Raw genomic sequence first — 26,472 nt, forward strand, 5'->3', positions numbered from 1 at the left:
TGGTGCTCTATCTACTGCAGCAAAATTTAAGTATTTTCCATTAAATATGATGCAAAGAAAATATATACATCCTATCAAATATACACTTTCTATATATCTGAATATGTTGAAGGAATAGGCTGAATAAAATCCAAAGGCTATTTTAAGCATATATATATATCTATATATTTGATGTAAATATATACATGCAGATACACATATGTATGTATATATACTCATATATATGTTGCTATGCTGATTAATCTCAAACATATTGGTTTAGCTTTATTAGAAGGGACAAACAGGAACAGGAAAATCAAAAGAGCATTTATTTCATCTGTATTCTCAAATAATAAATACTTAAAAGTGGTGGTGGGGTTTTGATTTCTGAACCTGAATTATTTGAGATGAAAGAAACATTTATTTCTTTAGCATGTCATTTTAAGTAATTACACATTTCATGCTCATTTTCTAATCACGTTTTCATTTTCCGTCAGAGAAGAGAAGGCAATGTCCTTTCCTAAAGCATGTAAGGCAAGTGGGTGTGCTGCCTTAAGTCAGTGGCTGGGATTACTTACTGGTCTCCTCGCTAGAAAGTTAATGGGCTCATTGCCTCAGGCTGAATGGCAGGATTTCTTGTATCCATTTTCCTTGATTAAAGGGACTCAATTAAGAATTAATCTTCTGGACACAAAGTAGATGCCCATCAACTGAAGAATGGATAGATTAATTGTACCTATTTTAATATACCATAAAAATAAAGGACATAAAGAATTCACAGAAAGAGGGAAGACTGAAATGAACTGATGCAGAATACATACATTGTGAAGAACCAGGAAAACAACATACACACTGACAACAACGTAAAGGGAAAGAACAGCAATCCAAAGTGAATACTGCTGATTAAAATGACCAAACGTGGCCCCTAGAGAAGAGCTGGAAAAAGGAACGGCCCTTTTTTTCTGGGGGAAGAGGGCAGCAGGGTTCCTGTAGAGAGGAATATTGCATGTATTCTAAGCCATGGTTGTGTTATTTCATTTTACTGAACTACTCTTTGTCTCTTTCTTCTTCTAGGTCAAAAGGGATAATTTACTGGCTAGGGAAGGAAGGGGGAAGAGTATTAATTAATGGAAATTATGTAAAAACAAACTAAAAAAGCAATTGAAGAATAAAAGAATTAATGTTCATCCCGAAAAAAGAAAATTCATCTTCTAATTACATGGACCAAATTACTTCCAATTACATCAGAATCAAACTGATGATACCTATTAGCCTTGAACCTCTATGTTTTCCACTGGCTTATGAGCTTATGTCTGAAACTCCGTTAGAAAAATGGAGATTTCTCATAGAAAAGACTGTAGCATTAACCTAAAACTCTCAATTCTGCTTTTAAATCTCAGATGGGGATGATCAAATGCTTTTAATTATGATATGTTGGAAAATCTAGGTATTTCTATATGCTTTTAACTATGACATGTGATAGTTGGAGAATCTAGGTATTTCCTTCCTGAGGATCTAAGGAGGTAGGAAAAAGCCTGGGATGTAACGTTGTGTAAAAGACTCATCTCTTCTTTCAGATCCCTACTCTATATTCTGTGCAGAACTGAAGGCGGACTCTTACAGCCAATGTAAAAACTGCCTGTGCATGTGCTACAGAAAGTCCTACTCCTGGTGAGGGGTTTCTACCCTGTCCGGTGGCCCCAAACACCCAGCCACTCATCTCCAATTATCCACATGTGGCAGGTAAGATTTTGGGGATTCAAAAATGACTGGAGGGAAGCAAGACCCACTTGTGTTCAGGGCAAAAGTAAGCTAAGTGGGCTTATATAAGAGAAAATATAACAATTATATTATATAAGGGAAATATAAGATAACATAAGGGAACATAATATAAAGAGGAAAAGGATGTGACAAAAGGAGGAGAAATCTCTATGGCCCCCTTTTGGATGAGCTTTTTTTCCAGACCCGTCTCGGCCAGTGGTGTCTCAGAAAGCACCGGGCCCAGCTATCCCTACCCCTGATTTGCTGTAGAGGTGAGTTTTTTCAGGATCCCTTTTCTTCTTACCTATTGCTTTTCTTTATTGTCAACGGGAAACATGAATGAGAGGAGAAGAGAGAAAGATACCACAAGGGCACAAATAGCTAAAGTTCTTGACCAAGTTATCAGAACTGGAATGCTAAGAATTGTAACCTCAATTGCATCGGCTCCCCCAAAGATGCGGGAGAAAAGATCTTCAAAGAGATTGGGACTCAGGTTGTGGGACTAATGGAGCATCACAAACTTATGGCAACTGATTAGGAAGGTTGTAGATACCTGTGGAACTAGGTCCAATCCCTGGGACCATTGTTAAGGAAAGAACTCTGGACCTGAAATCCAACATGTACCCCGGCAACAAGCAAAATCCCTCCATACTTCAGTGGTCCCCAAGGCTCCTCCCTCCCTCTCTAAAGTGAGCATGGTCAGGGGCGAGTCAGTCGTTTCTGATAACTCACCAACCCAAATGAGGAAGTTATGATATATAAAGGCTTGGAGTGGAAGAAATCAGCCCTAATTCTACCAGTGGTAATCTAGGTGAGTCCAGGATCAATCATTAAATCTCTTAGCCTTGACTTTTTCTATCTATATTATGGGAATGATATGACTCATACAACCCATTTCCTGGAGATGTCTGGAGAGAAGCACTATGTAAACCTTCGGTGTTATATAAATACAAGCTATTGTTATGCCAAAAAAACTAAGGAAGTCTTTGATCCCTGTTCAGAGGGATCCCTGATGTTGGGCACAGAACAGGTCAAAAACAGAAAGAAAGGGCTGGTCTCATTTACAATGAATCATTCATAGCTCTGTGTGTGTGAGTGGCAGAGAACTAGAAACAAAATGGAGGGTCCACTGATTGGGAAATTCTGTCATTGTGATCTATCAACATAATGGAATACTCCTGGTGCAAGAAATCACAAATTAGGAAGAACATGAGGAGATCTGTATGAACTGACACAGAGTAAATTAAGTTCAATGAAACAATGCATTAGGTGGCCAGTGGAGAGAGTGCTGGGCTGGAAGTTAGGAAGATTCACTTTCCTGAGTTTGAATCTAGTTTCAGACTCTACTATGTGTCAGACATTGTACTAAAATTTTAAAAAATAAACTCATTAGATCTTCATAAATTCCCATTTTGTAGATGAAGAAACTGAGGTTAAAAAAAAAGTCAATGTCATAAAATTATACAAAGTATGACTGGAAAAAAAAAAGCTATTAGAAGCCATTTCTACTTCATCCTTTTGCAGAGGTGGAAGGTCCATGGAAGTTGTTCATTGTACATATTTTTAAGACTTTTTTGATGTACTAATCATTTGTGTTGATTTTTTTCCTTTTTTTTTGCCTTTTAAAAATGCTTTTTGTGGAGACTGGGAAAGAGAGACTGGGGAAAACTATGGTGATGTAAAAAATATATATATATATATATATAAACTTAAAAAAAAAAGCCACAGGCCATGGAAAGATTGTACTAACCGTTTCCCTCCAAGTTGACAACAACCCATAAGTCATTCCTACTTTCTCATTAATCTTCAATCCCTCCCTGCCTTCTGGCTGCTTCTCTATTACTAGCAGACATGCCTACATCTCCCCCATCTTCTCTTGATCCCTCCATCCCTAGCAGTTATCCTCCTGCATCTCTGCTCCCTTTGTGGTCAAACTCTTGGAAGCCACCTAAAACAAGTGCTCTGGTTTCTCTCTGTCTCTCTCTCAGGTCTTGGCGATCTATCACTCAGCTGAAACAGCGGTAAGGCTCTCTCCTCTGCCAGTCAAATGGCCTTTTCTCAACCCTCCTCCTCCTTGACTTCAGCAGCCTCAGACAATGTGGCACCTCATCTCTCCGGGTTTCCACGGCACTGCTCGCTCCTGGTTCTCCCATTCCTTGTCTGCTCCTTCTGTCAGCCTTGCTGCATTCCTCTAGGTTGCCTCCCTGGCTATTGGTGCTCCCCAAAACTCTCTTTGCATTATTTCACTTGATGGCTCTCATCATGCCCGCAGTTGGATCACCATCTCTACAGACAATGATTCAGTCCTAACATCTCCTCTGATCTTTAATGTCACACATACAACTCTCCTGAACATCTTGATAGGGATGGCCCATAAATCTTAAGCTTAACATGTCCAAAAATGAGCTCATGATCTCTACCTGCAAACCCTCCTTTCCCCCCTTTTCCTAACTTTTCTACCACTGTCCAAACCCTGAGTCCCTTCCTCACTCCCTCTGGGCTCCTGTGTCCAGCCTGTCCCCAAGCCCTGCCACTTCTACTTTTGTCCCCTTCACTCCTGTGGCACTCCCACCATCCTGGATTATTCACCTGATCCCCTTTGGGGCAGGGGGAGGCCCTGCCTGAGCCTTTTTTTTCCTCTAGCCCACCCGGCACTCAAATCAGCAATCTTTGAAAGAGCAGAGCTAACAGTAAAACAGACTAACGCTTCCTTATACCCACCAGGACCAAATAGATAGCCCTTCAATCCCTGGTGCCATTCCTTCTCCACTTTATTCCTTTGAGATCAGGGCACCTCATGCCAGGCCTGGAGTCAGCAAGACTCCGCTTCCTGAGTTCAAATCCAGCTGCAGGTACTTACTAGTTGGGCAATCTTGACTGCCTCAGTTTCCTTATCTGTAAAATGAGCTGGAGAAGAAAATGACAAACAACCCCAGCACCTTTTCCAAGAAAACCCCAGATGGGGTCACGCAGAGTTAGATGCAGGTAGAATGACTGAACGACCTAGGGACCCTGGCTTCCTTACTATTCCTCACACAAGACTCTGGATCCATGAGTTTTCACCAACTATCTCCCTGCCTGGAACAGTCACCCTGCTCCCCTCTGTCTTCCTTGAACTCCTTCAGGTTCCAGCAAAAAGCCTCTCTTTCCCCCTTAATGACCGCACTTTCCTTCCACGATGTTATGTCCAAGTTATCCCGTATCTATTTCCTTGGCACACCATTGTTGGTGTGATTTTGTTTTTTTGCCCTTCTTTGCATCTGCAGTACTTAGCACCGTGCCTGCAACACAAAAGGCACTGAAGAAATGCTTGTCTATCGACTGACTGGCAAGTCCCCCCATCAATGTGGGAACTCCTCTTTAACAGGAACTCTCAGAAGGGATGAGTAAGAGAGACAAAATTTGAAAAAAAAAAGTGTGCTTAATAAATGTGCATTGATTTGCTTTAAAAAAATCACTATTTTTTGAGATTCACAACATGCTATAATGTAATCACCGTATTCAGGTACAGTCAGAAAAGAGTGGGGTTGCCATTGCAGCTCTGACACTTACTAGTTGTGTAACTTTGGGAAAAAATCACTTAACCTTCCCAGGTCATAGTTCTTCATCTGTAAAATATAGATAGTGCCTCTTATACTACTGGCCTCCCTGTATTGTTGAAAGGAAAATGATTTCTAAAGCAGCCTACCAATATGCATTATCACTTGAGTCATAGATGTAAAAGAAATGCTTTGGTAACAATAACCATGAAAACTGGCTTCTCCAACTCTTAAACTTCTTCTGGTTTTAGAACAGTTATTTTTCTTCTTTTTTTTTAAATTTTATTTTTAATAAACATTGCTTTATGTATCATGTTGAGAGAGAAAAATCAGAACAAAAGGAAAAACCATAGAGGAATAAAATAAACAAACAAAAAAGAAGTGAATATAGCATATCTTAATTTATATTCAGTCTCTATAGCTCTCTCTCTGGATGCATTAGGCATTTTCTATCCAAAGTTTATTGGGACTGCCTTGGATCACTGAACCACTCAGAAGAACCAAATCTTTCATGGTTGATCACTGCACATGCTGGCTGTTACTGTGTGCAACGTATTCCTGGTTCTGCTTGTTTCACTCAGCCTCAGTTCATATAAATCTTTCTAGTCTTTCTAAAATCAACTTGTTCATCATTTTTAATAGAACAATAATATCCCACTACCTTCATCTACCACAACACTTGTTTAGCCATTTCCCAATTGATGAGCATCTACTCATTTTTCCATTCTTTGCTACCACAAAAAGAGCTGCTCCAAACATTTTTGCACATGTGCATCTTTTTCCCTCCTTTATGACTTCCTTGGGATACAAATCCAGTAATGGCACCGCTGGGTCAAAGGGTATGCACAGTTCTATAGCCCTTTGGACATAGTTCCAGATTGCTCTACAGAATGACTGGATCAGAAACAATTATTTTTCAAAGCAAATATAGATTACATTAAGGAAAATCTTAGCTCTGGGACTTAAAGAAAGCTGATGAGAGACATGGTTTTAAAAGCATTTGTAGTTCACTATTTCAGGGGAATGAGTCTTGGATGCACACTCCATCTATTTCCCCAACTGCCATTGCTCATAATTCAGTCTTAAGTATTTATCTTGGTTTCTTTCAGGGCTGGCATCAGGTATCATGGTTGCTAATGGAGATCAAAGGCAGCTGTCAAGGATGCCAAAAAGAGTATACAGTAAACATGATGAGGGGGGATTCAGAAAGGTAATTAATTGCACTGCATTCTATAATTGAGTTAAGGAGAATGAAACATGATTAATTCATTACCAAATTTTTATGAATATATAAAAAGGAAGATTTTGATGAAGGCAGTAAAAAGATATTCATGAGTGTCTTCCTAATCATTTACACAAGGAGATTTCCATTGTTCTGGGGTTCTTCAGTTTCTGATCCTTTTCATCTATAATCTACCTGACAATCTTTCATTAGAAGCATCAAAGCCATTTTTGAGAGGAACTATCTATTGTATCACAAAGAATTTACAACCGCCACAATGAGATCAGATATAAGAAATGATGTACTTTTAAGAAAAAGAAATTTTTCTTTGTGCCAGGGTGACAGGTAGTGGGGGGTGGGGGGGAACCAACAGAAATCTAGTATTCACAAGGACCTGACACTTTTTACACAGTTTACTTAAAATTAATGTAGGAATATGTGAAAGAAAAAGATAGATTGTTTTTAATCAGCTTTTTGGAAAAGAAATGAGTGCCAAATAAATATCGAGCATCTATGAAAAGCCACCCCCACCCCTTACTTGGAAGCCGTAAGTGGAGTTGCTTACTGTATTATGTTATGCCAGAAAGCCACCAGGTCCAAATTAGCTATGGTAGGAACTATTTTTCTTAATAGTAACTATTGTAGACTAAACAAATATCCTAGAGATCTAATGTTAGCTCTGCTATTATGAGCTTTGGAAAAGTATTTGGTCAATCTGCTTTTGCTTCTGAATAAAAAAAACCCTCAAAATTCTGTTGTTTGTCACTTACTATTTCAACAGGAAATTATAAGAAAATAAGGAACTAATGTTCTAAATTCTAGATGATCAAAACACGAAAAATGCTTTTAAAAATTAATATTACTGGGCAATTGGTGCAATTGGTTTGAGCAGAGAAGTCTAGACTAGTTAATCACTAAAGTCCCTTTGAAAAATTTGATCATTTGTTGCTAATTGTCAGAGGTTATAGTTCTGATCCCCCAAATGGGCCAATCAGCTTTGTTACATAGCCAACTTCCCTAACTCCTAAATCAAAATTTCATGCCTATGGTCACAAGATTAAATAAGTGAGGGAGTACAAGAGAGCAATCAATAGCAAACTATTGCTTCTGGCAAATCAACTCTGAGTGCACATCTTATGTATTGGAGGTCAATGGGCCAATATTTGTGTGTGGATGCCGGGCAGGGAAATACTCCCTTTCCTCCCTGAAGCTGGGGTTCCAGGCCAGTCCTGAGCTGAACCCAAGATGGTTGTTCTGTTCCAGAGTGGGATGGTTAGGAGCCAACTGTGGGTCACCTATGGTCAAGAGGTCTCCCTCTGCTTCCTTTAGAAATCATATAATCAGGTCTTCTATTCCTGATGGAAGTCTATTCTTTCTCTTTCTAGTCTCCTTTTAAATAAGTATATTTTAAAATAAATAAGATAAAAAAATAAAAAGAAGAGAAGAAATGGCATGGGATAGCCCTTATCATTCGCCCACCCCCAGAATACACCGGTCACCTGTAGCGCCATCCGAACAATGTTGGACGTGTAGATGAGCATGTAGTGCAGAATGTCGAGCAGGGAAAACAGCAACGCATTGGCCGTCTTGATGTTGTTCTTGTTATCCATGTCCAGGTACAGTGCTGAGGTTTCAATTAAAAGGTTGCGTATGTGACGGACCAAACCTAAGGGGGAAAATCAAGTAGATATGAAGCCATGTCACCTGAAGAATGTCCCCAGAGAGTGACCCGGCCAGAACTGGAGAGGGGATGGAGGAAAGAGAACAAGGCAGAAACAAGCTGGAAGGATCACAGGGGGTGGCAACTTGGGAAAGGCCTTGAATTCTAGACAACAGAGTTTGTTCTTTTAGTAACAAAGAGATTTTCTAGGTTTCAAAGCAGAATGCCACAACACGGCAAAAGCAGGATTTTCTAAAGTTTGCCATATGACTAGAGGGAAGGGAATATGAGATTGGGATAAGACCACCACCTGGGAGTCTGCTGAAATAGTTGTGAGCTAATGAGGGCCTAAATTGAAGCATTAGTACAGTGATGGCAAAATATGAAATGAAATGAAAAAAGAAAAAAGCACTGAAAAAAAAACAACAACTGTAAAGATGGTATCTGAAACTAAATTGGGCAAGGAAAAGAGGGAAAATTGCAAGATAAATCTAAAGACTCAAACCTGAGTAAATGATACTAGTAATGATACTAGTAATAACATTGATAGAAACAGAGAACAGAGAAATCAATTTAAAGGGAGTGATCCTCTTGGTTGTCAATGTGTTGAATCTGAGTTGAAAATAGAAATTTCAAGGGGAAATGTCCAGGAGACTAATTGGAAATTTGGACTGGATTTTGGGAGGAAGGTCAGGGAAATATAGATCTAATGGGTACCCACACTGAGGCAATCCTTGAAGCTGTGAGAGTGTAAATTCTCAGAGAAAGTGAGTAAGTAGAGAAGAACAGAGAATGGAACACCAAGCTGGGGATATCTATAATGAGAAGAGGAGGAAAAAAAGGCAGTCGTAGAATCAGAAGCTTATTCAAAGCCTGGTTACTTACAAGTGTGACTTTTGGCAAGCTAATTAACTTCCCCAATCCTCACTTTTTTAAAATCATCCCCAAAATGGAACTAATGGCGAGTGCTACTTGCACTCTCTATTCCACTGGATTGTTGTAAGGATCAAACTATATAAGGAATATGGAGTAGCTGTGTTTCTATAGAGTGCTATAAAATGTGTGCTACTGTCAGTATATTGAAGGAAAAACCATAAACTGAGCAAAGTGTTTTGTGTGGTGTTTTTTTTTTTTTTCCTACAATCACATCATGTACTAATTCACAATAGAAGATGGATTCCTTATGAATGGCAATGTCCTCCTGGTGCCCATTTGTGGATGTAGCCGCAGGTTCTTCTCAATAAGATCCATAACCAGTCAGAAAACTGGCTTAATGATCCAAAGTGGAAAAATGAAATGGAAAAATAATGCCTATTGCTCCAAGGATGACATGCAGTTGGATGGTCAGGGTATCAGCGCCTCTTTCTTGGACAGACATGGCAAATGGATTAGGAGCTGAGCACAGAGTGCAATAAGGAAGGAGACAATGGTATGGATGGCATGGGAAAGTGCTCTGTGACCCAAAGGCAGTGGGCAGAAGGAGCCTACCGATGATAAGCCAAAGAGCTGCAAGAAGAATTAACCAGGAAACATAAGATTAGAAAAAGAGGTGGGTTGGTCAGGTGCGAGAGCAGATTACCCTGGAAACTACATAAAACCTTAAGAGACCTCATGAGGGACCCCAGAAAGTCCACTGGAGGATTCATGGGAGAACAAGCATATATTAGAGTAAAATTAGAAAATGAGGGCCACTGGAAGGAATATCCACATTGAAGAGATCAAGGGTCCACCGAAAGTTAAAAAAGAAAAGGAGAAGGATGCTGTGGGGTTGGAGAACTTGCTAGTGATGGCTGTATGTTAATGGAGGCCGTCAGGAAAGTAGAGAGAGAGTTTAAGGGAAGAGGGGGCAATTAACATGCTACTGAGGGGTCGGCAGTGAAGCCTAAGAAAAGGTCCCAGATTTGGCAATTTAGAAACTCAGGAGTGGCTCTGATGAGCGAAGCAGCAGGGCCAAAGCAAGCAGCTCACAAACCAAGAGTCTTCACTTTCCGCCCATCTCCAGGCTCGCAAGCACACTAGGATTAGTCCGGTGACTAAAAGCCCAAAGACAACTCATTATTAATGCCAAGAATGAATATTAACAAAAAGAAAGAGAAGGAAAGAGGGAGCATATGGGTGGTTAGAAGGAAGCAGAAACCATAGTTAATCCAAAAAGAATCCAAGGATTATTTTCTTTTCCTATTCAACTAAATCTCCATATACAGTCACATACAAAAAAGTTATTTTGAAATCACTCTGATGAGTTTCAGGAAAAGTTAATGTGTACAGTCACTTCTCAGTTGTAGCTACTGTGCCCCACCCTGCAGCTCTTTTAAAAAATGAATATATTAACAGACCCTATGGAAAGTTAACCTTAGAGACTCCAGGATTCATAATATATTGCATGTTTATGTCATTAGTGAACTAGATAAAATATGATAAAAAAACTAGATTATACAATAGAGCACTGGGCTTAGAATCCAGAAGATCAGAGTTCCAATGCTACCTTGTTTACTTACTAGCTGGTTGACTCTGCGTAAGTCAGGGATCAAGCGCTTTTCCCTGTAGAATGGGTTTGTTGTGAGAGTAAAAGGAGATGACATTTGTAAAGCACTTTACCAACCCTAAATCATGGTTATTTGCATCATCACCATTAGTATTAATATTATTTTACATGATGATACTGTCTTAGTGTGTACTTATGTAATGTTACTAATAAGAAATACCTCTCTCACACTCAGCTCTATTAGAAACAAAGTCTGTGATCATTTCATCAGAATAAATTTTAATAAGCCACATAAATAAATAAAATAGAATATATTAATAATACAACCTACAAAATATAATGTAATAATAACAAGATATTTTAATACATAATAATAAATATAAATAAATAAAAAATAGCTGAATAATACAATAAAGAGGACTAACAGCCTGCAAAGTTCTCCATCATCCAAAATTTAAACACTCACATCTGTGGCCATATCAAAGTGAATGAGTCAGCCTATGTTTTGGATGATATCAACCAAAATCTGGATACGAACTATACCAGTACTGGGAGGACAAAAGCAGCAAAATCTCTCTTGTATGGAGAAGGGGAATCAAGCGAGAAAGTGATTTATAAAAGTCTATTTCATGTACTCTGAACAACTGATTCAACCCAGAGCCCACCTTCTCGGTTCAAGGGTTAAGAAAGAGCTATCCACAAATTGTTAAAAAATAGAGTGAGGCAGAGTACAAGTGGGCTGTGAACTTGCATGAAAGGCAGGTCACAATGGCAAGGGATTCTATGTGTACTAGCCAGAGATACAGATGCTACTAAATGTCCCCTCTGCCCCAATATGTTGGAGGGATTGCCCTTAGGAAAAATGGAATCAAAAGGCTGGCCAGAGTTTCCAAGGTCATCTCCCTTGACTTGGCCATTTCAGGAAGTCTAAGACCCGGCGCATTTCTGATAGACCAAGCACAAGGCAGGCAATATAACAAATTATACACATCAAAAACATATTCCAGTGAAAATCTGAAATACAGAAATAATTCTCACACAACCTACTTGTGTAAGGGGAGAGTGTTATGTTACACAGTGATTTACTAATAGTATTATATTAATGCTGAACATTACCACACCAGACTTCTGTATTCGTAAACAAGAATAGAATTGGCATTAATAAGTTAACAAGCATTAATTAAGCTCCTAGTGTATGCCCTAGGCAATGTACTAAGCACAGCAGACACAAAAAAAGGGACAAATCACTGTTCCTGAAGTCAAAGAGCTCAGGTTCTAATGGTCTTCTCTAATAGACAACATGCAAAAAACCATCCACACAAGACAACATGCCACGACGGACATAGACATCCATCTCAGAGGGAAGGCACTGGGGTGGGATCAGGAAAGGTAGAAAAAAGCCAGAATAGGAATATTTAGAACCAAGAAATCCTTGGTTTGGGTAACAAACTATAATCCAGGGATCAAAATGGGAGTCTGGAGTCCCAGGTCCCGAAAGATAAACTTTTTTTTTTTTTCTTACAAGGACACTGCGGATTAGTTTAGATGGAAAGTGGCTGTGGGAAGGGTCTGGCTCTACTTCCACAGTTACAGTCACTCAGGACTAGTGAATGTATCTTCATCTAGTAGGAAAGGAATGAATAGACCCCCAGATGATTGTTTTCTCACACAGAAGACAAGAATGGAGATTTGCGCAGGCAAGAATAGTGCACTGAATTTAATTTCTGTACTTGGGAGAAGAGCTCTAAGAAAACCATTCTGGATTTAAAAAAAATAAAAATGAAAATTGGAAGGAGGCTTATCTGAGGCTTGAGTTGCAATCGATCAACAAGCATTTACTAAGTGCTTACTATGTGCTAGGCATTCTGCTAGACATTGAGGAGATAAAGGCAAAAAAAGAAGGAAAAAGAGAAAAAAAACAATCTTTTCTCATGAGGAGCATGTTTGTATGCTATCATCACAAAAACCTTGGCTGCAGCTTTTGATCTGGGAGAGAACTCAGGGGTTGCTTGGTCAGTGTCCTTCATTTTACAGAAGAGAAAACCAAGTCAGAGGGAATAAAGTGACTTGTTTGAAATCAGATGGGTAGTAAATTGCAAAGTAGGGTTTGAGTCCAGGTCCCCTAATTCAAGTCTTCACTTTTCCTACTGAACTTTTCTGAAGAAGAAAAAACAAGATTTGGAGCCACATGGATCAAATATTCTTCAAAGGGGATACATATACAGTGGTAGTATTAAGAAGTTACAAAACAATCTAGATTTTTTAAAAATACTGTAAGATTATCATAGGATCACAGAATTAAAAACTAAGTGAGGATTGCTCTCATTGGCCAGAAAGTAGAATTAAGAACAGAGGGAGGATTTCTCTCATTGACCAGAAAGTCCAAAATGTAGCCTATGTTTCTCCCCTTAGAGTCTCATCACTTCATGTCTGTAAAAGATTCCTAGTTCTCTCCTCCCCAATTCATCCTGCGCACAGCTGCCAGTTCTGTAATGCATGGGCCTGATTCTGCCATTCCTCTTCAACAAGCTCCCATAATTCCCTCAAATGCAAAAATAAACTACACACTTCTCTATTGGCTCCAACTTTTGCAGGTTGATTCTTCATCATGAGCTCTCTGGTTCAGTCCAACTGGTCCCCTCGCCCCTCTGTGTCTTTGCTCAGAACATGTCCCCTGCTCACGTCCCTGCTCCTCTCTACCTCACAGAATCTCAAGCTTCTTTCAAATCTTAGGATCCTTAGTTTCCATGAAGGTTAAACAAAGGACCCATTTACTATGGGAGGCTTAGCTTCTAGCCTTTACCCTTTTCAAATTACTTTGTATTTCCTTAACAAATTCCCTTTGGAGAATATAAAGTCCACGAGAGTAGGAGTTATTTTCCCTTTTCTCTTCATCCCCACAATGGTACAATGCTTTGTAAATAATAAAACAACTGGTTGAAATGAATCATCAAAATGGCTGTAATTCTTGTTCTTAAATCCAAATGAGATACTAGTGGCTGAGAAAAGCAACGAGATTATGGGTCTGGAATTTCTCAAACATGAGTAGTTTATTTTTTATTTTATAAAGTAGTTCTTTAATTTTTTGTTCCATCCTCTCATACACGCGCATTTGAGTATTTTAAGCATGCTGACCAGAACATATCCTGTTATACAAATGTCCTGAAAAAATTTAGTACATATATGTGTGTGCATATATCCATATACACATATACACTTACACGTATAGGTAGACACACATACATATGTGTGTATGTATATATGTATGTATACACACAAATATACATAGCAGTCAAAATGTACCAATCTCATGACCAAAATGGTGTCTGGACTCTTATTTAATTAATACAAAATCAGATAATCATTTGGGTCTAGAGAAGAAAAGAAATAATCACCCTAACTGACTTTTTCCAAGTATATAATTCATATCAGACACACACTGTCTTAGAATGTTGTACTCTCCCTATCTGGCTAAAAGGAAATGAAATGGGGAACCACTGAATTCTACAACAATATAAACACATTTCTGTGCACGTGCCCAAAAACAGACTCAAGAGATAAAAGCTTAGGATAAAGCCAATTCAAAAGCAGAATTCTGAAAGACAACCACATGAAAGGGGAAGTTTAATGCTAGGTTACTATGTACTGAGGACACCAACATCTTGATAAACCAAAAGCAACTGGAATAGAGTAGTTTAAAATTAAGTTTTGAAAATAAATCATAAACAACATTATCCAGAAAATCTGAGTTGAGGAGGGATGGATGCTGATTTAGGAAATAAACGTTTTGAGGAAACGTTATTTCCTGCTCACCTAAAAGATAAATGCCTTCCATTTTGATCAGTAATATTAAAATTTCTGTCTGGCAATATCTTAAAATGTCATACTTCCTGGGAAGCAGAAGAGAGAGTAAAGATACAGGAAAGTAGAAAAAAAAAAAAGTAGCATCATATCCTGAACCTGGATAGCTACCATGTGATTTGAGTCAGCTTGGCTGATTACAGTTCTCATTCCCACATCAGCTGCTTCCCAGTTAGTGGGAGAGAGAGCTTAGTGGGAAGTCTTTATTCCTTTGTTTTATTCAACAAGAGTTCATGGAACATCTAATGAAACTGAAGTCAAGCTCATTGGCCTAGAGTTTAAAAATATATATTTTTTCCTTTTTGAATATAAATATATTCAAATATGAATGGTGGACAGAGCACTAGTTCTGGAGCCTGAATTCAAATTCAGATTTAGATACTTGTCACTTACTAGCTGTGACACTAGGTGACACTTAACCCTGATTGCCTTCAAAAAAAAAAAAAGGAAGAAAATAAGAATAATATTTGTATAGTAGTTTAAGGTTTACAAAATGTTTTGTAAAACACATTTAATTTGATCCTCACAAAAATTCTGAGACATAGGTACTATTATTTTCCCACTCTTACAGCTGAGGAAACTGAAAGAAGTTAGTTAAGTGACTTGCCTGACACTTTCCCTTCTTAATTCTTGCAAATTGCTCCCATTTTCCAGGATATTTCAAATATCACTGGCTTGGTAATCACATCCACCAATTTATTATTATTTTTTTTTTTGGAACTGAAGATGTAGTTCATATGGATCAATTGACTTACATTCAATAAAGGGGAAACTAAGTGCTCTCTTCTGTCCACTGCACTGCCTAGGTGCTAGAACATTAGCCTGTAATCTGGAAGACATCACATCCTGGGCTGTCACTTACTTAAGCTTTGTTTGCCTCTGTTTCCTCAACTGTAAAAGGGGGACATTAATAGCACCCGCCTCCCAGAATTGTGCTAAGGGTGATAATTTTTTCCAAAGAGCGTATCACAGTAAGAGCTCAGAGCTTGTTCCCTTATTTTCCCCTTACTATTCTTGAACATCAAGTCCCTATTGATTGTTTTTGTGCTGCCATTCCAGTGTAAAGCTCAGTCTCCTTTGCAAAGAAAAGAGAAACCAATGGAGGACTGAGCAGCCCTATTTCCTCTCCACTGGCAGTCTCCAGCAATCCATCCACCCAAGCAAACGTCCTTTCCCTTCTTTGACTGGCTCCCTCCCAACACAGCCAAGAACATGCTCCTTTCTGAGGGCCTCTGCCTCTCTCTCCAGCTTCAGATCATTCCAAGCATCAGCACACCTGGTCCTATTTCTCATGGGACTGTTCTACACTATTATGCTCACCTTTTGTTCCCTGGTCTTGCCTCTGTCTTTTCTACCTGCCTTCTTTTAAAAAAGATTTATGGATAAAATATCATCAGGGTAAGAAGAATCTCAGATGCTAGTTAGAGTTCTGAAGTTACCAGTTAAGAAGAAATATTTTATGACCATAATCAGAGGTTCCCATGCTCAGTGACTTCATTCATTCAATATGAGAAGCAACAAGGGATAGTATGATAGGCAGCTTGGGAAATAGATTAAAAAAATTGGTCTTCAAATAAAAATGACATGGATATTAACTCCTAGGCTGACATTGGTTAGTTGTATGATCCTAAGCAAATCGTTTGATCTCCCTTCTCTTATCGGAAAAAAAAATATTTGCAAACCTTATGAAATGAGAAATAATCTAGTGCTGAAAATAGAGGACTGGCCCTGCAGTCATGAAGATTTAAATTTAATTCCTGTCTCTATATCCATGGATAAAGCAATGAACTTTGTAATCTAGAAGTTTAAGAAAAATTGCTTGGTGAAAGGAGCTTGAATGCTGGAAGTAAACCCAAGTGATGGAATTGTAGGGCTGGTCCAAGACAGACAAAACAAAAAAGAAGCTTGGCTTTAAGAATATATTGGGTGGAAAGATCTTCACAAATTGTAAAGTTCTAGATAAATATAGGTTATTGTTATGAAAAAAGCACTCTTCTAGGCAACACAGAAGATACAAAGAAATGTCAACGCCCAAGCCTAGCATCTCAAACACTCAGTGCTGTTACGATCTTTCTGAGAAATAAGAAATGTGCACAAGAAATTACAATTCACAGTAGTATTTCACAAATACTCTCTGGGTTGGGAAGATAATCGGAGTTCTGGCCATATATGGTTTGGAATGGATGATATTCACAGAATGGATGGAAATCATTTGGTAAATCCTTCCTAATCCAGCCCCCCCTCCCTTTTCCAGTCTTTGAACCCCTTATAGCCCCCACGGTGCTACTGGAGCCAGTGATATTGGCTTCCTCGCTGTTCCTCAAACAAGACCCTCCAACTCTGGCTCTGGGCTTTTTCTCCATCTACCATGCCACCACGAACACCCTCCTCATCTCCACCTCTTGGGTTCCTTGGCTTCCCGTACTTCGCAGCTAAAATTCTGCCTTTTTTCAGGAAACCTAAGCCTTCTTAATTCTAGCACCTGTCCTTTAATGATCATTTTTTATTTACCTGGTATATCATTTGTTCTTATTGTTTGAATGTTTTCCCTCCTATTAGATTGAGAGTTCCTTGAAGATAGGGACTGTCTTTTAGTAGGTGCTTACTGACTTGACTGAGCACATAAGGAACATTTCCTAGGACTGCTGGCTCACAGGAAGAGCTAGAAGGGATCCCAGAGATGATCCTTTTCATTTTATTGATGAGAGATGTTAAGGGATCAGTCCAAGGGAAGGTCCGTCAAAGGGAAAGATGGACGGGAAGAGAACTCTTGCATACAAGAGTGTGAGCAAAGGTGCTGGGGGACAGCAAAGGCGAGTTCTACTGGAGAATCTGCAATGGAGAATGAGAGCATCTTCCAGTTGGGAGGGTTCTTGGAAATCATCAAGTCTCCAGATGAAGTCATTCAGAAGGAAGAACACAGATCCAAAGGAACCAAAACATTACCAGAACAATGTAAATGGCAACAGCATTAAACAGCAACAAAACTCTGGCTAAATACCGCTGAGGACACTGGTGAGAACACACAGCTTGTCTTTCTTTTAACAAATGGGAGATTTCCAAAAAGTCCACTTATGTTTACTGTTAGCTGTTATGTTCAGTCCTGAGGCGTGTACCTTGGTGTGTGTTTCCATGTAGCTGTGCTAAAACAAGATTTTCCAAATACAAAGAAATAACAGAGTCTAACTATAGAGAGATAAAACTGATTGAAGTCTTGCAGGAAAAGAAAAATGGCAGAGTCAGTGGGGATTAGATTTTAAGAGTGATCATCTGTCCCATCACTATGGATTTCATTATCATTAGATGGTAAGCTCTTTGAGGGCAGGGGCTATAGTTGGTCTTTTCTTGTGTCCTTTGCATTTAGCATAGTGCCTGGCACACAGTAGACACTTAATAAATGTTTACTGATTGATATCAATAATAATAGTAACAGTGATCATTTACATAGCACTTTATACCTCTGAAAAGTCATTTACAAACCCATTATTGCATTTCATCATCACAACAACCCTAAGGATTATTATCTCCATTTTACAGATAATGAAATTGAGGGAGGCAGAAGTTAAAATGACTTGCCCAGGGTCACACAATTAATAAGTGTCTGAGGCCACATTTGAATTTAGGTCTTCCTGACTCCAGGTCCAGCATTCTATTCACTGTAGCACTGAACTGTCTTTCTGAGTGGACCAAACTTGCACTGTAACAATTGTGCCTGTTTTTCTGTTACAAAAATAACACAAGAGACAGTTCCACACAATAGGAAAGAGGAGACCCAAGCCCGGAGGCTTTACTGTGTATCAAATCTTCACACTGTAACTATAATTTAACATTTTTTTGTGTGATGGCATTATAAACTAGAAAGGATATTTCCTATTCATGCTATTGCTAACATTTTCTTTAAAATGGGAAATGGAGACTATAACTTGCCTCACAGGAGCATTGAAAGGCTTAATGGAGGTTAATAAAGTGTTTTGATATTCTTGGGGAAAAGTTTTATGCAGAAGCACGGGTGATAAAGACGATAATAGGCTATTATTGAGCGTGTCATTTGGGAAGCAGACAATATGGGCCTGAAGGAAGAAAGGATTTTTTAGTGGCCAAGTGATTTTGTCCAGTCAAGGAACCAAAGTTCTGGGTAATTTCACCATCATTTTCTTAGTCTACTCTAGGAGGGACCATCGCTGGGATCGCCTTCACAAGGGGCAGCCCAAAATAGCTGCCACAATTTGCCTGGGAAGTGAGCCGAACCATGGTTGGTGAGGTAACAGAGTGATAGAAATGGCGGTGGCTTGCCCTTTGGGTGGGGGCTCTGACCTCTGAAGGTGTCCAAGATGAGGTTCAAAAACATCACCTTTCCCTCCTGTGCCCCACGAGGGGCAATTCCTTCATTTTCATTATCTTGACAAATGAGGAGGCCGGCACAATCAGCCAGTGATTAGGGTCAAGTCAACACTGGTGAACCTGACAAGGATCTGCTGGGTGTGCAGACGGACCCTTGCATGTCCCCCCCCCCGAGCACACACTCTCATGCTGCATGCAAACACATACACTAAGTGTTAGTCAGTAAAATAACCTTTTTAGTACCTCTGACTGTGCTCTACATACTGGTGAATGATTGACAGCACTGAAATCGGGGCGCCTGAAACCTGGCTCATCGTCCAAGCTCCCACTAACCTCACCTCTCCAGTCCTTAGTCCCCTCATCTTACAGATGAGAAAATCGCTTAGTTAGAACTGGGAAGGTCTCTTCTCCTTTGAAGGTTCTATAATGATATTATGACTTTCAGATAATTCATTGGATCATAGAATTTAGAGCTGGATAAGATTTCACATAATAATATAGATCTCTGAATCTAATCCCATCATTTTAGGGGCAAAGAAACTGAGGGCCCAAGAGCTTAAAAATAAGGCACGACCTCTGACCCTGCCCTCAGAGCTCCCACTATTAGATCATAGCCGCCAAACATCAAAGCAGCCCTGCTGGGATCACACGCCACAGGAGCCGATGCTCTCTGGACATCCTGGGCTGAGCGGCAGAGAGGCCAAACTTGGACTAAGAGCTGGAGGCAAGCCACAAGGAGGACACTAAAAGCCTCCAGGCTTGGGTCTCCTCTTTCCTATTGTGTGGAACTGTCTCTTGTGTTATTTTTGTAACAGAAAAATCACTCCCCACATCGTGGATCCCCCCATCTTGGAAAGGTGAAAGAAGGGTGGGGAGGATGACTCCGGCCACGGTCCAGCAACAGCTAAGCCCTGGGAGAAGTTTATTACCCCCTTTTCCTTCTCAGAGACAGAGGGGAAGTGGGCATATAAAAAAATGCCCGGTAGAAGCGATAATAAACCATTGCAAGGCCCCAATACTAAATTTAGTGTTTCCAGAAAGTAATCAAAAAAAAAAAAGCTGAAAGCCCCATGTGGCTATTGAGTTACCATATCACAGAACACCTTTGGAACTCCATCCTTAGAACAAAGCAGCTTATGTTTCTCTAATATTCCCAAATTAGAACCCATCTGACACAAACAGCTTGTAGCTCAAGAGGCCTCCATGTAGAGCATAAAAATAGCAGGACATCCTGATTTTTAAAAAAATGTTCAGAGTCAGGCTGCTTGGTAATTTCAGCTAAACATAAGAAATATGTGAGATGCACCTAGCCTGAAAAATCCAAGAGTAGAAAATTGGTGAATTGGGGTCAAAAATCCAATAAGTCTTTGAGTATTATCTCATCCATATGAGATTAGGAAACTCTGTCATCAACACTTTCTGAAAACCATTTTAACTTACAGAAGTAGGAAGAGTCCCACAAGGACATTGAGGCTCTCTAGTGAAATTGTGGAGTCTTAATTTAAAGCCAGCATTTCCTCTAAGGAAAATGACATTTTAATGCCATAATATAGAATATAATCCTTCATTATCTGCCAGAAAAATTAAACCACATTTCTACCTTTGCTCCACCTTCCTTTTAGCTGAATCTGTGAAAGGCCAGATTTAAAATTGCAGCTGTGGCTCTGAATCCCCCCCCCTCCACATACACACCTTTCAAAAATATATTAAAATCAGATCTAAGTAGCTACCAGACTTTGGAAACCCAGTTAAATATTGGTCACAAACTGTCACTTTTTTCAGTTCAGTGCTGAGTGGTTTAAATGGCCTTAAGGCAAGTTCCCAGAGCTAATTGCTCCATTCTGTAGCTCAAGAGTCTTTGGACTGAAAATAATGACTAAGAAATCTCAGTTTTAGAAAAACCTCAGTGACTTTAAGACAGTCTTATGTGGCAGAAATAATAATAAGTGTCAGCAACCACTCATAAAATATTATGAATCTTACATTTAAATATCATTTAATGTTGCAAATGTTTATTATTTTCCACAATAACCTTGTAATGTTATTATTCCCATGAAACAGATGAGGAAACTGAGGTCCTATTTAATTGAGTACTCCATGGATACAGGACTAATAAGTGGCAGAGTAGGAACCCGAACCTATGGACCACACTATTACACTAGAAAATGAAAGTGGAAAGAGCAAAGTTAATATTCATATAAATTCGTTTCAAGAAGGATGTCCATGTCTTTCTTTTAAAATAATGTCATACACTCTTAGGACAGAGGTAGAAAATTTTGTTTTCCAATTCTAGACCATTTTGAAAAATCTGGATCAATTCCACAAATGGCCATCACAAATCATCCAGATGTTTCATTTTTATAGCATCATTCCTCAGAAATTTGTACAAGCGGAAAAGATCTGATATTTTTAATAAGTATAATCTGGACCAGCCAACAAAATTGATAAATGATAACTTGTTGTTCACTCATAAATATGAAACTTCATATTCTCTCTGAGTCTTTCATCCTTTCTGATATCCCATCAGAAAGCCCTGTCTGTTCAACCACCTCCTTGCACTGTCCCATCCCACCTTCCTATTGCCATCATACAGCACAGGTCTTTATTAATAGCTCCCTGCACTGATGCAATGGTTTTCTAACTGACTCTGCTGCCTTTGTTGTTTTCCTCACTCATCCATTCATCACGAGCCTGCCAGACAGACCTCCCTTATTCACATTTTGGTCATATCACCTGTCTGAATGGCCCCTACTTCCTATCTTTGTCTGGCTTTCCAGTCCCTTCAGAATCTGGAACCATCTTAATTTTTCTGGCCTTGTTTTCTAAAATTTCATTCCATACAGTCTATGTTTTTGCAAAATTGGACAACTCTGATCCCTCAATACATCATGTACTTTTCACTTTCTGTGCCTCTTGATTATGAGCTACCCATATCTCATTTGTTGAATTTGTAAGCACCCCTTAAAATCCATCTCTAACCTCCTCTGATCTTTGCCACATCATTAGGGAGAGGAAACAGCCCATGACCAAAAGACACTGAGAATAAAAAGTACACGAAGTGTTGAGGGAACAGGACAGTCCAGTTCGGCTAAAGCATAGAATGTATAGATGGAAGTCAATCAATAACAAAATAAAAACTAGACTCCTAAGATACTATATAATGGGCAAAAGTGAGAAAGTACAATAAGCTCAGAAAATCCAGCCTGGGGGCACTGAAGGACAAATAAAAATAATTCAAGTAATGAGAGGGAAGATCAGACAAAAGATTAAAGTTATGTCAAAATATGAGAAGAGATGAATATTTTTACATATATATATATTTTTTTTTACCCAATAGCGTTTGACACATAGTAGGTGCTTGATGATTGTTTATTAATTGAAATGGCACAAAATGAGGAGAAAAGAGTAATGAAATATACTCTTGGTATACAGGCCTTCTTGGGGAAAAAAAAAATATATATATATACATGTATTTCTGCTACACCAGCATCTTATTTTACAAAAACTATTTTAGCATTTATCCACAGCAAGATTATTATCTGTGACAATCTTCTATTTCAGCAACATCTTACAGCATTAGTTAATTAACATGTGTCATTCACAGGATGTGCACATTTCAGCTGACATTACTGAAGATGCAATGCCATATTATAAATGCAACTCAAGTATTGCCAAGTGAATGACAAACATCAGGAGGGAATATATTTCATTTTTAGTTTCATAGTGGAAAAACAAATATATATATATACATACACACACACACACATATATATATATATTATATATATATTAGGAAGCTAGGAAAACTGATAAGCTAGTTTTGCATATTAAGTTACTGCATGATTTGAGAAGTTACTTTTGAAATTAATTTGAGCTATAGAGGGACTATATTTAGCTCACTTAAATATGAATATTAAACAAATTGATCAGCAATGAAAGGAAAAGAAAAGACAAAAGAGGTGATTTAAAAGATAGGTATCTGATGCCCCAAAATTACTTTAGAGAGCTTAGAAAAAGATAATAAAATTCATCTGGAAGAGCAAAAGTTCAAGAATGTCAAAGGAATTAATGAAAAAAAATGCAAAGCAAAGGGGTCTAGCTGTACCAGACCTAAAACTGTATTATAAAGCAGTGTTCATCAAAACAATTTGGTACTGGCTAAGAAATAGAGTAGTGGATCAGTGGAATAGGTATATAAGTATATAAGACATTAAGTATATTATGTGTAATCCTTTTAAACATATTTCCATAATTGTCATATTGTGCAAGAAAAGCATATTAAGTATATAAGACACAATAGTCAATGAATACACTTTGAGAAACTTAAAGATTCCCAGTTTCTGGGATAAGAACTCAGTATCTTACAAAAATGCTGGGAAACTTGTTAAATAGTATGGCAGAAACTGGAAACTGACCAGCATCTCACAACACTATACCAAGATAGGGTCTAAATAGATTCATGATTTAGGTATAAAGGATGATACTACAAGCAAATTAGCAAAGCAAAGGATAGTCTACCTGCCAGATCTGTGGAGAGGGGAGGAATTGATGGCCAAAGAAAAGCTAGAAAATATTGTGAAATGTAAAATGCATAATTCTGATTATATTAAATTAAAAAGTTTACACAAACAAAACCAATGCAGCGAAGATTAGAAGGGAAAAAGAAAGCTAGGGGAAAATTTTATAAAGGCCTCATTTCTAAAATATATAGAGAATTGATTCAGATTTATAAAAATATAAATCATTCCCCAATTGATAAATGGTCAAAGGTTATGAACAGACAATTTTCAGAAAAGGAAATTAAAACTATTTATAGTCACATGAAAAAATGCTCTAAATGACTATTGATGAGAAATATAAATTAAGACAACTCTGAGGCACCACTTCACACCCATCAGACTAGATAAGATGACAGGAAAAGATAATGAAATCTTGAAGGGGACATTGTTGGTAGAGTTGTGAAAAATCTAACCATTCTGGAGAGCAATTTGGAACTATGCTCAAAGGACTATAAAATTGTATATACTCTTTGACCCAACAAACACCTTTTCCTTTTTTGTATTTTCCCCCTTTTGGTCTGATTTTTCTTACACAATATGAGAAATACAGAAACATGTTTAAAAGGATTGTACATATTTAACCTCAATCAGATTGCTTGCTGTCTTGGGGGAGGTAAAGGAGGGAGAAAGAAAAGTTTAGAAGACAAAGTCTTACAAAAATGAATGTTGAAAATTATTTTTGCATGTATTTGAAAAAAATAAAATACTATTGAGGAAAAAATAATAAAACACAGAAAAAAGAAAAAAATAGGCAGTTGATTAGTAAAGGATTTTAAATGCCACCTTATTGCTAAGAAGCATTTATTGATCTCTCAACAATTTTTAAAGTCCTATATAAGACATGACTTTGCACTGCTGGGTGCCTGAAAATTAAAGGCATGATCAACAAATCATATAGATAATATATTTAAACTATAATAAATGTTTTTCAATCTCTGTGTTATATTTGTATACATAAAATGTTATATGTATTTTATGCATAACATTACATATGTATATATGAATATATATGTGAACATTTGGTAGGTTTGGGAACGGTTTACACAATGGAAAATACTTATAAACAGAAAGGGAAATTAAAAATGTTCTTCTTTCTACATTGCTATTCCGGAAAGGACTCTTGAATAAGATCAAGCTTGAAAAAAGCCTTGATTCAGAAACTCAAGCAAATAAAATAGCCTTTTTTTAGCTATATTTGAATAGTTAGAGGCAAGATGTTAAAAAAAAAACAAGGCTGAAAAAAAGAATATTTTTATTGTCTACTTTATGACATGGTTATGAGGAAAATGCTTACTAAACTAAGTATATAAACTACAAGTAAAACTGTTACGCCCTAAATCATTTACAACAATTTAGACTTAATACAATCAAATGTTAGAAAGAAACTACCTCAAATTCCTTGATCCAATTGGGTTGGTCTAACATGTCAGAAATTTGTATTAATAAATGACATCACTAAAAAAATTGAAAGATTTATAACTAACCCGTGGGGAAAGGATACTAAAGCTCAACTATTAATGAATACAAAGAATTTAGAAAATAAGATAAGTTTTTAAAAGATAATTATTTTGTGATCACAACATTCTTTTGCTTATGGAAAGTAATTCTAATGACTGATATTACAGTGTTCTTGGAAGATTGTGAAAGATTCTAACAATAGGAAATTCTGAACACTGGTTGTGAAGAAAAATAGAAATTTACTGTTTCACTTTCAAATAATTTTTCATTTGAAAGCATAAACATAGTTTTGATTAGTATACATATTTTGTGGGTGATTTGGTAAATTTTTAACCAAAGAGAAACACAATGATTACCATCAGAAGAAAAAAAAATCTGACGAATACCTATAATTTCATTTAAAACTAAATTCCCACATCCAGTTCTAGTGTGTCTCCTGAGTTTCAATCTAACAACTGACTATGGGGAAACTTCAAATGGATATTGGCATTTTCAAACAGAACCCCAAATCTTTTCTTTCCAAACTCCCCTTTCAGTTTCAACTTTCCTATTTTTGTTGAAGGCACCATCCTCCTTATTGGTTTCTTGGAGTAATTCTCTCTTCTTTCTTTTCCCTCATCCCTTACATCCAATCAGTTGCCAAATAAACTGAATGCTGGAGGGAAAATAGTTTGGACACAACCAGAAATACACAAACATAGCCAAGTCTCAGATATACATCACTTTTTAAGAACTTGGTAATCTACATCCTTACAACTATTAGTCAGGAAAGAAATAAAAAAGAGACAGACCGAGAAGCCAAAAGAGATGTAACAAAAGTACGTGCTCATCATATTACCTTACTCTTACAACATTGATTATTTGGTACCTAAGTTACAACTACTTTTAGTAAACCAAAGGAGACAACCAAAGTTGTTAGATAAAAGCACCGACAGAATCAAAAGCTGGCTGGAGGTAGGTAATAATAGGGAAAGAGACATAAAAAACATAAGAAACCTAATCTAAAAAAGCATAGTGTACAGGCAAAAGGTCTTATAAACATCAATAGGCTTGAAGAGGATCAATGTAGTAATATATTTCAGGAGAAGCACTAATATTTGTAAAATTGATCCTATGTCACCAAGTGAAGTTTACATTATATTCCACGTGCTCTGTTTATGAAAACACAGATGTATCTAATCCATTTTGGAAATATGTTCACACAAAATGGTTGAAAGAAACTTCTTTTTCTTGGTGCTTAAAGATGAAAATCTTTAAGGAGAAAGTTCCATTCCCAGAAGTTCCAGATGACTAAAGTTTTATTTTATCTACACATTAGACATGGTTATCTTTCAACCTGAACAAGTGTTGTTGCTTTAAAGTTATTTTTCAGGTTATCTTTCCTTTCACACAGATATACTACCTGTCTATTTCTTCTCTAAACAAAGATTTTATATAGTACCTAAATACTGTAGTGATAAGCTGCTACACAGGCAATATTGTACTTTTAATCATATCCAAAAAAATTTAACCACCTCCAGCAAGCATCAGGAGAAGCTAAACTGGAAATGGACATCTCATTTACAAGTTATGCTTTCATTAACAGACTTTTTAATAGGTTGTACTAT

General features: G+C 37.8%; 1 protein-coding gene across 3 annotated transcripts in view; it reads right to left on the reverse strand.

Annotated features, from left to right (window-relative positions):
• ULK4 (unc-51 like kinase 4) overlaps window positions 1-26,472 on the reverse strand; it is a 624,778-nt gene that overhangs the window by 209,309 nt on the left and 388,997 nt on the right. For all 3 annotated transcript variants that reach the window (XM_074272175.1, XM_074272174.1, XM_074272171.1), the window contains exon 33: window positions 8,001-8,167. In XM_074272175.1, the coding sequence (XP_074128276.1) occupies window positions 8,001-8,167 (167 nt within the window). The remainder of the gene's footprint in view (window positions 1-8,000; window positions 8,168-26,472) is intronic.

This window comes from Sminthopsis crassicaudata, chromosome 5, assembly GCF_048593235.1.
Source record: "Sminthopsis crassicaudata isolate SCR6 chromosome 5, ASM4859323v1, whole genome shotgun sequence".
In the NCBI taxonomy this organism is placed as follows: Eukaryota; Metazoa; Chordata; class Mammalia; order Dasyuromorphia; family Dasyuridae; genus Sminthopsis; species Sminthopsis crassicaudata.